Genomic DNA, 12,235 nt, shown 5'->3' with positions numbered 1-12,235 from the left:
TGATAACAGCAACGTGATTCATGTTTCACTACGCAGACAGCTCGATAAGGACTTGCAAAGAGCGACACCTTGTGATACTATTGGGGAATGCACTCTCTTCTGGAGCCACTTCATTTGAGACAATGACTTTATCTACTGAATACAAGTTTTTATAGAACGATCAGCAACCTAACTATATGGAAATTAAACAATAAATAAAATGAATGAAAATGTATTGACAGGAACGAAATGACACATGGCCACACCTTTTCAGTTTAAACACAATTTATTTGTCAGTTTTAAATAATGAATCGGTTCATCCAGTGTGGGCTATGTTGGTTTGTTCATACAGTAATGATACCAGATCTATCATCAATAGATGTTTGTAGGTGGTCTTATATGAAAACAAAACAAAGCAAAGAAAATGATGTCACCAAACAAACAATCCCCCTCAAATAAAAAGACCCCTTCAAAGCACGGTATCTTCACTCCCTAATATTACACTGCTAGAATGATTACAAAGAATTGGCAGTCTTTTGCCACTGGCAGAAAGACTTCTACATCTTATCGCCAATACACAGGATGACAGTTTATTAAAGTTCACAATGTACCAGTCTACATATACATTCAGATAATTGTTGTCATGGGTCTCCAAGCCTGTAATAGTAGTGGCCATTAAACTGTACTGAAGGAAGTGAGTTCTTTGTCATGTTTGTCACGTTTGCTATGGAGCGGGTCTCTTCTATTACTCCCATGACCCCAGGAGGGGGGGTGTTCATGTGTTTGAATAAAAACAGTCGTAGTGTAGTGACGTACTGGTCTAGCGCCATGAACGTACACAGACAGAGGAAGTACCAACAACCCTTTGCTAATTCATAATACAGTGTTTGCAAAATAGAAAAGAAAAAATGAAAAGATAACTAAAATTAGGTGAATCACATGCATCAAAATATCAGTACTCGGAAGATGACAGACTGAGTATTCACATCAGCTGATTTTCTACAGTCAGATAATCTCAAGACGATCGGACAAAAATGTCCTCCTTGTCGATTTAAATCGTGCCTCCATCACCTGTGCTCCCAAGAACATGTGAAGTCACACCCAAGCGTTTCTATAAAGGTGGAGTGAGCCATTATTGGCATTTCATTCTCAAATGCACTTCTTTATCACCAAGCCATCCTACCAGTGCATAAACATAATCTGTGAGCTACGTATTCATTTTTTAATTTGATTTGTACAGTGTCATTTATATACAACAGAATCACCCAATGTATCCATTAAAAAGCGAAGCCACGTTGTACAGCCCCATGTGGTGGTTTGTGGGGGCAGAGATGGGTAAGGCGGCAGACTAGGAGGTGCCTCAGAAGTGTCCCTCTGCACCTGTCAATCACATTTCCTTTTGTGCCACCTTTCATCACATCTTTTCATGCTGAAGACTCTCCTCTCATTGGTCAATAATGAGGAAGTGGACACCACCGTTCTTCTGTAGGTCATATGTCGAAGGTCACAGGCTAGTCGCCCCCAAAGTTGTTGACAGAAGAAGTGTGTATGTCATGCTCATGCGAAATCAAATGAAGTCATCTTGCTGAAAACCATGCGTTAATGTGAAAGCAGCAGGCACACGTTCTGATTGGCTGATTTCTCCCGCTTCTGAGGTTCCAGTCATTTTCCCACCGAGGATTATGCAAATTAGGAAACATAAACAAATCTGTAAATCAAAATGCACACCAAGAAACCAAATTAGATTGACTTCACTTAATACGTCTATTACAGGTGTTGACGGAAAAAGTAAATAACTGGACTTTGCCAGATAAATCAAGTAAACAAAGCTGCTAGCCTCTCTGGACTATAAGTGATGAACAGGGTGAGCCTCAGGGGAATAGCAAAAACACAAAAGATCTGAATGTCTCCTGTGTTTTGTCTAAGAACTGTTTGGCTGTGTCTGCACTATGCTTAAAAAAGACTTAGCCAAAGCACATTTTTACAAAAGCCTCTAGAATTCATGGTTAACCACTAAAGGGTTAAAGCAGCAGGGTAAAAAGGTATTTGGCTCACAACATGGCTGATGTCCTCACACACAGGTCTACAGTACACAGTACATACCAGGTTGAGCACACCACTGTTACGATTGAGACTTTTTCTTCCCCTGTTTCCCCTTTGCTCCTTCTCCAGACTGCCGAGGGAGAGACAGACAGACAGAACGAGACTTTAGGTACAGGAAGGTCTGAATTTACACCCTCAGGCCAGACAAATCTCACACGCAGCAGAGAGAAAAAATGTCATTCTGGAAGATCATCTATGTTGGTTTCTATAAAGATGACATGCTAAAAGAGAGAAATTGTTAAAGAAGGGGGTTAATTTTCAGATGGAAACATGCTAATAGAGCCAGAGCAAACTGAAGACCGTTGCAGATTTGGCCTTTGTGACCAGATGAGTTTGGTCTGTCCTCATCCCACTGCACTCCACACACTACACAGACAACATCCAATATCCAAACTAGCATACAAAGTGTGTATAGGACAGATTATGCAACTAAGTTTAGTTGACTTCTTATTGGTTCCAGGTATGTGAAACAGCAGGACTGGCCACATGATCTGTATAGTATGCTAGAGTGTTTATTGGATTGTAGTCCATCATCCTGGTCTAGAGCCAGTTGTGCCAACCTCAGTTTTTCCCTTCTGGGCCTCAGTGGAACCCTTGGAGCTCTTTGACTCCTCCTCTTCCTGTTTCTCAGCCTTTTGACTGCCCCGGGAGCGCTTGCTCCTTTTCCTGCCCTTCCCTCCTCCTCCTCCTCCTCCTCCTCCTCCTGTAGCTCCTGCTCTTTCAGCTGCACCTTTGTCTTCCTCTGAGGCCGCGCCCACACGGCGCACTACCTTCCTGATCACCTGTAGGAGGAGATGGGTGGAGGTGGGGTCAGCTTGGGGGGTATGAGGAGGTAGAGGAGGCACAGATTACAGGGGATATGCAGGGAGGTGGGGGTGGTTGGTGAAGATGGTTACTTTTCTGGTGACAATGTTTCCGTCCTCGTCAGTGAATTGCTCCTCCGTCACAGACTCAACAGGAGTGTTTCTGGCCTGCTCTCCCTGGGGTTGTGGGAGGGATTGGGGTGGATGGAGGGGTAAAGGATTTAACAATGAATAATAATGATGAATGAAGAGTGAACTGTCCAAAGCAACAGCTTTGTTTGGCCACCACATGAAGCACCACCATTTTTTATGGACGAAGAACACACAACACCTCTGAGCTGCAGTATAGCTGCATGTCCATTTGAGTTTGTTACAGTGCATATTCTGTGGTGATAGCTGAAAAAAAACAAGTCTGCAGAAGCAAAACGTCAAAACATGAATACATCCAAGCATAAAGAGAACCCATTGTAGACAGGTCAAAAACAATGAAATGCAATAGCTCTGCGATCAGATCACAGCAAAACTGTTAGTGAATGGGTGTCATAAAGCATGTCTACAACACGTGGTGTTTCCCATTCAATAATATCACACAGATGCTTCCACTAGAATTGGTCTTAAAACAAGACAATTCTAGAACCAATTCTACAACAGTGAACTGTAGATCACACAATTCTTCAAATCTGGCAATTCTGGAGGAAGCTAGTAAGCCAGTGCTAATGGCATTGTTCAAGCAGCATAGGTGAGTGTGCCAGAAGTCGGGTTCAAGATTCTGTAAAAGAAAAGCCACACACGCACAGTACGCACAACACATATCTACAAACACACACCCATTCCTTATTCCGACCTGTAGTACAGTAACACTAACAGCACAGGGCCACTTGTTTCAGCACAGCCACACACATCAACCATCGCGGTACCATGTGTGGCGGGCAGATACCTTGAGAATGACCCGTCTGCGATACACCTTGGTGGTGACGGTGGTTTCCTCATCTGAGCTGGACTCGATAGTTCTACGAGCACCCTGCTGGAGTCACCCCAGCATAGCCTCATCATCACTTACACCCTTATTATATAGACGACACAAAATCTGGCCACCACAGTACTTTACACTGTTTATTCTCATTGTGCGTGCATGCCCACTGAAGGACTGGGTGAGAGTGTCGGTCTGCAAAGTTTCACTGGTTAATTCATGTTGACATTCATCTGCTGTGACAATAATTCTGGAGATCATTTAAAGATGGTCGGTTTCATTACTCTTTAGCCACGAAATGTTAAACTTCATACAAGATGGGAAACCATAAACGTGTACAGTACCTGGACTTTGTGCTGGGACCCAGCTGCAGCCTCTCCTTCCTGTTTGCTGCTGCTACTTGGTCCTGCTGTGCTGCTGTCCTCCAGGGCTCCTGCCCTGCTCTCCTCCTCTTTTTGGCCCTTGGGTTGGGCTTTCCCCGGGGCTCGGGTCTGGTCTTTCCCCACGCTGGCTGCCTCCTCTGCTTCTGGAGGTGACTGGGAGGATGGGGCCACACGTTCTCCATTCTGCTTCGCCGGAAGGCCCTGGTCAGATGACCTGTGGGTCTCCTTGGTGCTGTCAGGGCTGGGGAGTGAGGAGCAGATGGGTAGACAGGAGGAGAGGACTGCTGTCAGTGTGTTTGGAAGCCAGAGAAAGATCTGTGTTGTATACATTCATATACAGACACATACAAACGCATGCACACATACAACTCTGACTCCAGCCTTGCTTCCTACCTCCTCTCGGGGCCCTCAGCCCCCGGCGTCCTTCCTGGGGTGGGTGTTTCCATGTTGTTACTGGATGCATCACTGCGCCAACCTGGAATTGAACACATGTCTTTTTCTGCCTGCTGCACCTGGGCAAGGATGGCGTTCAGCCTCTCCTCCGTCATCTCCTCTTCCTCTGAGCCCTCTTCCAGCTTGATTTCTTCCAGTAGGGACAGCAGTCTCTCCTGGGTCATCTCCTCCTCCTCCTCCTCCACCACCACCAGCATAGAACCAGACTGCCCAGCCTCCTCTGCATTTTCCTTCCAGTCAGAGGTGTCTGGGGCTGGGCCAGAGGACAGGGAGGGCCCCCCTACAGGCAGACCCTGGTCCTTTATCTCCTTCTCAATCTCCTCACCCTGGCCCTGAGGGGAGGGCTCTGCCTGGGCAGCCTGCTCCGGAGCCCTACTTGCTTCCTCACTATCCCGGGGCTCGTCACACACCACAGACTCACGGCTCACCCCTGTATCCTCTCCAGTGGATGCCTCAGGCCCCCAGGACCCCAGGTCCCTTCTGTTGTCTAGGGAGGTGTCCTCCTCCACCACAGTGGGGGGTTGGGCACAGGGGCCTTGGGCCGGGGGGTCGCTGGTGGTCTGGTTTAGGGTGAGGTCACTGGGTCTAGCTGGGGTTGTGGTTGGGGAGTCTAGGCTATCCTGCTTAAAGAAGTCATGGTGGCGAAGCGGGGTGGGGGGCTCATAGCTCAGCTCTGTGGGGGTCTGCAACTCCAGCTCTATGTTGTGGTAACCTGGATAGAGGGTCACATACAGGTGTGGTGGCTGAGATGGAGCTGGCTGTGACACAAACACACACAAACAAGCACACACAATTGTGGAAATGTGGGCTTGGCCACAGGAAAACACAGGAACAACTGATCATGTCCGGGTTGGAGAGATAATGAAGACTTGACATTGTGCAAAATGAAACTCTGGAAAGTGCAAACAGTTCTAAGAAATGAAACAGCCATAGAAACAGCTAGTTTGATATCCGGCACTTAAAGATGCAGGGCAGGCAGGTCCCAAAGCTTTCAGCCTCAGCCCCACAAGCAACATTAAATTAGGGAGCTCAAGTTTAAAACCAATGTTGGAATGCCGGATCAATTCATTTATCAAATAATTGTCTAAGAAAGCATTATCTCTATGTAGGTTTTTTCGAGCAGAGCAGTGATGCAATAGGGATCTAGATTTACAGTTCAGGAACAGAGGGGTTGGGATAGAAGTGAGGGGGGAAGCCAGCAGGGAATAGAGGGGGAGGAGAGGAAGGGGCCAGATCCGGATCTAAGGAGGATACTTTGGGATTAACGTTTACCACAGGTGGAGGAAGACAGAAAAGAGAAAAACAATGAGTATTAAACAGACAAGATTTCGACGAGAAGGTAAATATAAGGAGGTCTGAAACAGAATGATATAGATGGCATTATATGGTTAGCAATGAAAACACACACAACTATGTAATTAGGTTGAGGATGGAATGCTTAATGGAGAAAGCTGGAGCCAAAGGCCAGGCGAGAGCCAGAGCATTGTTAGCCAGGTCAAAGTTAGCTGGTTATTGTGGTTGTAGCAATTTGCCAGATAACTTGTTAGGAAGGGGAGTGTGAGAAAAAGCCAGGAGGTCTGGTGGTAGCAGAAGAAGCTAGCTGCAGTGCTAGTTACAACATAAAGAGGAGCTAGCTACAGCACTGAAGACAGAAGAGACTGCTGAGCCATTTACTGCAGGAGGACTCAGAGGATTCAGAGGTGCACCAGGCTAAAGCAGGCCGAACATACAGCAGTAAGACAAGCAGATAGTTATTCAAAGCCAGCCATGCTATCGAAAGCATAACACAGCCCAATATGTGATTGGCTATCACTGACATGGCTGTCACTGGGGTTGACTGTCGTGAATGTCAGTGATAGCTGAACATATATTTAAGCTATCTGAATGTTAGTGGCTTGCTTATGTAAACTTTATTTTAAGAGAGAATATTAAGCCATTCTGCCAACAGCAAACATGCTATTATAACATATTGGTTATAGTAATTATGTTGTCATGTGTCAACTGTGAAAGGGATTTAATCATCAATTTATATAAATAAATAAAAGCTGCTGTATACACATGAACATAACTATTATGGAACCAAATCAGAAACCACATCTTTAACCCATCTGAAATAAGAAAGATGTTTGTATTTGAATCAAAATAATGTAATTGTTTCAGATGGGCTAGAGTTTTGATTCAAGCAAGATTAGCATTGCTGAAGCACCATGCCTTGTATACTCTACACATGAATACAGTCACAAAAACTGCAGTTATACTCAAATAAACGCCCCTGGCCAATCACATGGTGACTTTGATTAAGCCTAGAAGTTCCAGGGGCTGTGTTACCATCACCAATTGAATCATATTTCCAGATTGACTAACAGGTGCTACTGAACAATTCGTTGAGTAGGTTCTGTATTTGTAAACAGTAGTATGTTTAAATGAGAAAGAGAAGTAAAGAGATAGACAGAGGTCAGCTATATGGGGCTACACTTTACCATCAGACTGATCCAGGAATACTGCGTTATCATCTGCAAAACACCGTGTGCCTGAAATGTTACCATAGTCAAATATTGGCCCTTCCAGCAATGTCACAATATCCAGACGATTGATCTTTGTCAGCACTGCGGTTAAGGCATCCGCTACGAAGAAGAAGAAAGGGAGAGGAAAACTGTGAACACAAACATTATCACGCAATACTCTAAATGTTTTGTCTGTATGGAATGCTGCTGTGAACAAATGGATTAATTACAATTGTGTAGTTTTGTTCTCTATTTTCATTAAGGGACAATACTGAAGGCTGTATGATTATGTCTAATGGGAGGGTTAGAGGATACCTACTTGTGGCATTTTTACCGTCTCGGCTAACCCATTTCTTTAAAAGCATGAAGCTCTGAGCTGTCAGAGAGTTGGGATTTTCCACCCGAATGTGATTGATCTCATCCACAGAGAAATCCATTTCCCTGGCCAGCTCTGCAACAACAAATTAAATATGGATTAGTCGCTTCTCCCTCCTTCTCCTCTCAGTCCTTACACACACACACACACACACACACACACAGGCAGGCAAGCGGTACTGCAGTGCAGGCACAGAGGGCGGTGCACACTGCAGATGGCACTCCCTTCCATCACAGAATAACCTCACCAACACCACAACACACCAGACACTCAGACACTAGACACACAATGACTCATTTCTAACCCTATGTCAATGAATAATATACACCTCCGATATTCAAGGTGTTTGAGTGTGATATTTGTTTCACAGTTTAATGTAAAATCTGATGACACTGCGTCTTTCCTTACGCAAACAGTTATTCCACTAACATACACTAGATGACGATGTCTCAGTGGTTACTCACCAGTCCAGCTCAGACCCAGGTGATCTGCCACTATGGCCATGCGCAGGTCTGTTCTTTCACAGGGACTCTGGGGGCCTGGGGTGGGGTAGGGGTTCAGAAGATTAGCATCTCAAAACCACTGCCAGTGTATTCAAGATGACAAGAGACTTAATAAACAACTCTTCTGGCCAACGTATCCCCACTGATTCAGACTGAGGCAATCCAATCCATAGGAAGGGATATAATTGAAAAGGCTATTGATTAAAGCATTTTGGAATAAATTTTGAAACTCTAGGATTTGGATGGCTGTTGTACAATTTATGCCTGATAAAATCACAGATAGAATATTATAGAATATTGACGATAGAACATGGAATCTTGGGAATATAATGTCCAGAAAATGTACTGAAAACACAGACTAGTATGTTGTTGTTGAGTAGTAGTAGTAGTAGTAGTGAAAGTTAGAGTCGGCGAGTTTTAAATATATAGGTCACCCACTAATAATCTACCAGGCAAGCAAGCCTTTACTCTCACAAGAAAAGATCCACCAGATACAAAACAAACACAGGAAAACAGAAAGAGATGTTCACATTTCACATGTTGTTCTAAAACTACTGTATGAGGTGTTGTGTTCAAGGCCATTTTTCATGCGTGTGAAACCTGTGGGCCTAGGTCTACCTTGAGGGCTAGGGGCAATACACAACCTGTTACGTAATACAGACCCTTTTAACTTTACCTAGGGATTTTGATTCATTCTATAATAACATCACAATAACATAATGTAAGTAAAGTAAAAAAAAAACTGAAGTCGCCTATCCTTAGCAGTGCTCATCTGATTGTTCTGTCTTTTTTCTCCCTTGCACTTGGTTTTCACTTGCACACAGTTTTAACAGACCCTTCAACCTACCAAGACACTAAACTTAAAATTAGAACACTGACACAAGACAGCCTTTCCCCCACTCTAGCATGCTTCACAACCCAACTACAGCACAGATGATATCTTACTAGTACTGTAGGTCTATAGGTCTGACCAGACATCACAGGACAGAAATGACAAGAATGACAGGAAGTGGACAAGCTACAGTAGAGTCACGCCACAGGCATCCAATCACAACGGCTACATGCATTCTTATCAGAATAAGCCATCAACAAGTGGTAAAGTTTTACAAACTAGGCTTGATCTCCGTGACGAGAGCCATGACTGGCCCAGCAACCTGACTGCCTTCCTCCTTCTCCTTCCCTCCAGTCCGCCTACTCTTCCTCCTTCTCCTCATCCTCCACTCTCTGTCGGACTGCTCAACCTGAGCTCTCACGTCTCTAGCAGACCTGGGTGTGGTGGTGGTGCTGGTGGTGGTGGTAGTGGTGGAAGCAGTATAGGAGGACTGTGAGGCATCTGACAACGATGTGTTCCTGGATGTGCTGCTGCTGTCTTCATCTCCATGGGTCAATTTGGCCTGTGTATGTGGGTCTTCCTTGGTAACGGGGTCCAGGGGTTTTCCTGATTGGCTACTACGTTTTGTTTTATTGGAGGGTTGGCCTCTAACCTGAGTGGTAATCTGTTTGGCATTGTTGATAATTGAAGCAGTGCTGGACCATAAACTGGACCTGGTTTGAGGTAATCTAGCAGGTACCGGGGGTGGTTTAGTTCTCTTGTTAACTTTAGGGGGAGATCTGATAAAAGTCTCCATCTGACATTTTTTTACCTTCATCATCGGGATTCTAGATTTAGGTTTTATTTCTTCAAAAGGATCAAAACGTTTCATAATTACATTTTTATGAACTGTCGGTGTTGGCATCTGCTTTCTCACGTGTGTTTCTCTGCATAGCTTGGTATTAAGTGCTTTAACTGGTAACCTGGACTTGCATATTTTGACCTTCACCTCCTTGGATTCAGTATTTTTTATTGCTGTGATGTGGGCGTTGCTTTCTTTGAGGTTCTCCTCTAACCTGCTAAAGGCAGCTTCAACTCTGCTGACCTGCTGAAGAGTGGGTTCAGACAATGATAATAAGTCGAACACTATGCTGCCTGTCTGCATGAAGTTAGCATGTTCAGGGGATTCAAAGTTACCATTGTTATTGCTGCTCCCACTATGGGGATATCTATTCGGTTGTGTTTCTGCAAACTGTCTGCTTTGGTAAGTCTGCCTTTCCTCACTCCAATCTAGCTCTCTCTTGTCTGGTATTACTGGGGCTCTAGAATAATAATCATATGAAGCAAAACATGTTCTAGAATTTGTATAATCTGAGGTGGCTGTTGTTATGGTATTATAATTATCTACAGTGACTACCATTCTATTGGAATCAGAATCATTGGAGTCCTTTCTAGTGTTATTAGAGTTATCAGAGGGTGACTTGAAGCAAATTTTGAAAGTGGAAAATTTAGAGTCAGCATTTGAGACTTGAAAAGTGGATGTGTCCTTATTGACACCATTTGACCTGTCCAAGCAGACAGTGGTCGTCTGAATGGGAACATGGTGGGCAGTTCTGGTGTCTACTAGGGTCTCTGGGTTAACCTGAGACCTCAGTGTTGGTGTTGTGACTACACACGGTGCTTTAACCCCTGACCTCCCCTCTGGTTGGTTATGCTCACCAATCTGAAAAAATTGCAGCCTCTCTTCAACCATATCCCTCTTGCTCATGTCAATTGCACCACTGCGAGTCATCTCAAACATCTTCCCTTCATGGAAGGGGAAAGGGTTAGGTTCACTAGTCGGCGTGCTATCATCTGTCGGGGTTCTGGCTGGGGTTGTGTCGGGGGTTGTGGCTGGCGACCTGTCATCTACTGCCAGACCAAAAGGCTTTGGCTCATCGTCTCTCATTCCGGCATCAATAACATCTTCGTTCTCCTCTCCTTTGCTGGGCCACGGATCAAAGTCCAGGCCTTTAGTGGCCACAGTTTTAAAAGGGGAGTTAAACTCCTCTTCTAGTTTGTAACTGAAGTAGGTATCATTGAACCCATCTTGATCTGAGGGCTTTTGTTCCCCATTTTGTCCACTATCAGATGGGTCAATTTTTGACATGGCCTTTTTGCATTCCTCAACTGGCATGTTCTCTTCCTCTATGACCTCCAGTTTGGTCTGGGTAAAGGAGCGATCACAAGACCTCATGAGGCTCTCTGAAGCCCACACGTCTCTCCTGCTCTCAGGCAGACCAAAGGTCTTACTGTCCTGCTGCTCGCACAGGCCGTCGTCCTCGTCTTGGAGGTCGTAACCATCCAGGGAATCGATCTCTGTTGCGTCTGTGTCATGAGAGAACTCCGCGGTGGTGGCGATGGAACAGTCCGTTAACGATTGGTCATTTCCATTCTGTTCATATTCGTTATCCTCTGCTTTGCCGTTGGAACCATTTGATCCATTGGAACTTCCGTTTGTTTCCGGCTCTTTTTGGTTCCCGTTCTTGTCGTGTTTTTTAGGCTTGGAACCTTTCTGTTCCTGTTGCTCCTGCTCCTCTGGGACTTTAAAAGTGTATTTCTTAAAGGCAATTGGCTGGAAGACAGACTCTTCCTCACTAGATTCACTGTTGTCTGCTCCTGGGGGGACAGGGGATGGGGGCTGGACCATGATGATCGGCTCTGTCAGGAAGCGCTTCTCACGCTCTTCCTGTAGGTTGACCTCCATCATCTCTGTCTCTGCCTCTGACGAAGCACAGGAACCTTTCCTCTCTGGGTCCGACTGCTCTGAGTCTAACGGGGGAGGAGGGGGGAACTCTATATACGCAACACCTTTATCTTTGGGCGTCTGCACAGCCTCATGGTTACCATTGGAGAGGTCAGCTGACCTCTTGACCTTGAGTCTTTCAGGAGGGGCTTCTTTGAAGGAGAAAGCCTTACCTTGGTCTGAGTCCTCAGACTCCTCGGACCCCTCAGGTATGGGACTGGGGTTCCCTGGGATGAAGGCCATGAAGGAGTCCGGAGTCCTGGAAGTCAGGTCATAGCTGACTTCCTCTGAGCTGGGGGTTTCGGGGGTGATGGGGCTTTTACCTGAGCTGTCTATGAAGGACACCTGTTCTAACGTGTCGTCATCTGGACTGATGGGACTCAAGGCTGACGAGGACTTCTGTTTGACTGAGTACAAGGCTCCCTTAGCTTCCCTTTCACCTTGCCTGCCTACCTGAACACTCACATAGACAGGCAATGTTTTAATGCCCTTGAAGTTCTCCCTGGTTGTATTGGGGACTGGGGATGTTAGTTTCTCTAGCATAGTATTTGAGTTAGAGTCTTTC

General features: G+C 45.3%; 1 protein-coding gene across 1 annotated transcript in view; it reads right to left on the bottom strand.

Annotated features, from left to right (window-relative positions):
* Nucleotides 1-286: 286 nt before the first annotated feature.
* The window catches only part of ank3b (ankyrin 3b), an 81,057-nt gene continuing 69,108 nt past the window's right edge, over nt 287-12,235 (bottom strand). The window contains 10 exon segments of the mRNA XM_047032001.1: nt 287-1,687; nt 2,083-2,152; nt 2,643-2,864; nt 2,979-3,062; nt 3,823-3,909; nt 4,200-4,479; nt 4,632-5,403; nt 7,172-7,315; nt 7,515-7,646; nt 8,036-8,110. Of these exon segments, the coding sequence (XP_046887957.1) occupies nt 2,102-2,152; nt 2,643-2,864; nt 2,979-3,062; nt 3,823-3,909; nt 4,200-4,479; nt 4,632-5,403; nt 7,172-7,315; nt 7,515-7,646; nt 8,036-8,110 (1,847 nt within the window). The 3' untranslated portion in view covers nt 287-1,687; nt 2,083-2,101.

The sequence above is a fragment of the Hypomesus transpacificus genome, chromosome 13 (genome assembly GCF_021917145.1).
Source record: "Hypomesus transpacificus isolate Combined female chromosome 13, fHypTra1, whole genome shotgun sequence".
Lineage (NCBI taxonomy): Eukaryota > Metazoa > Chordata > Actinopteri > Osmeriformes > Osmeridae > Hypomesus > Hypomesus transpacificus.
The sequence above is the reverse complement of the archived record's forward strand: the minus strand, read 5'-3'. Positions and strand labels throughout refer to the sequence as shown.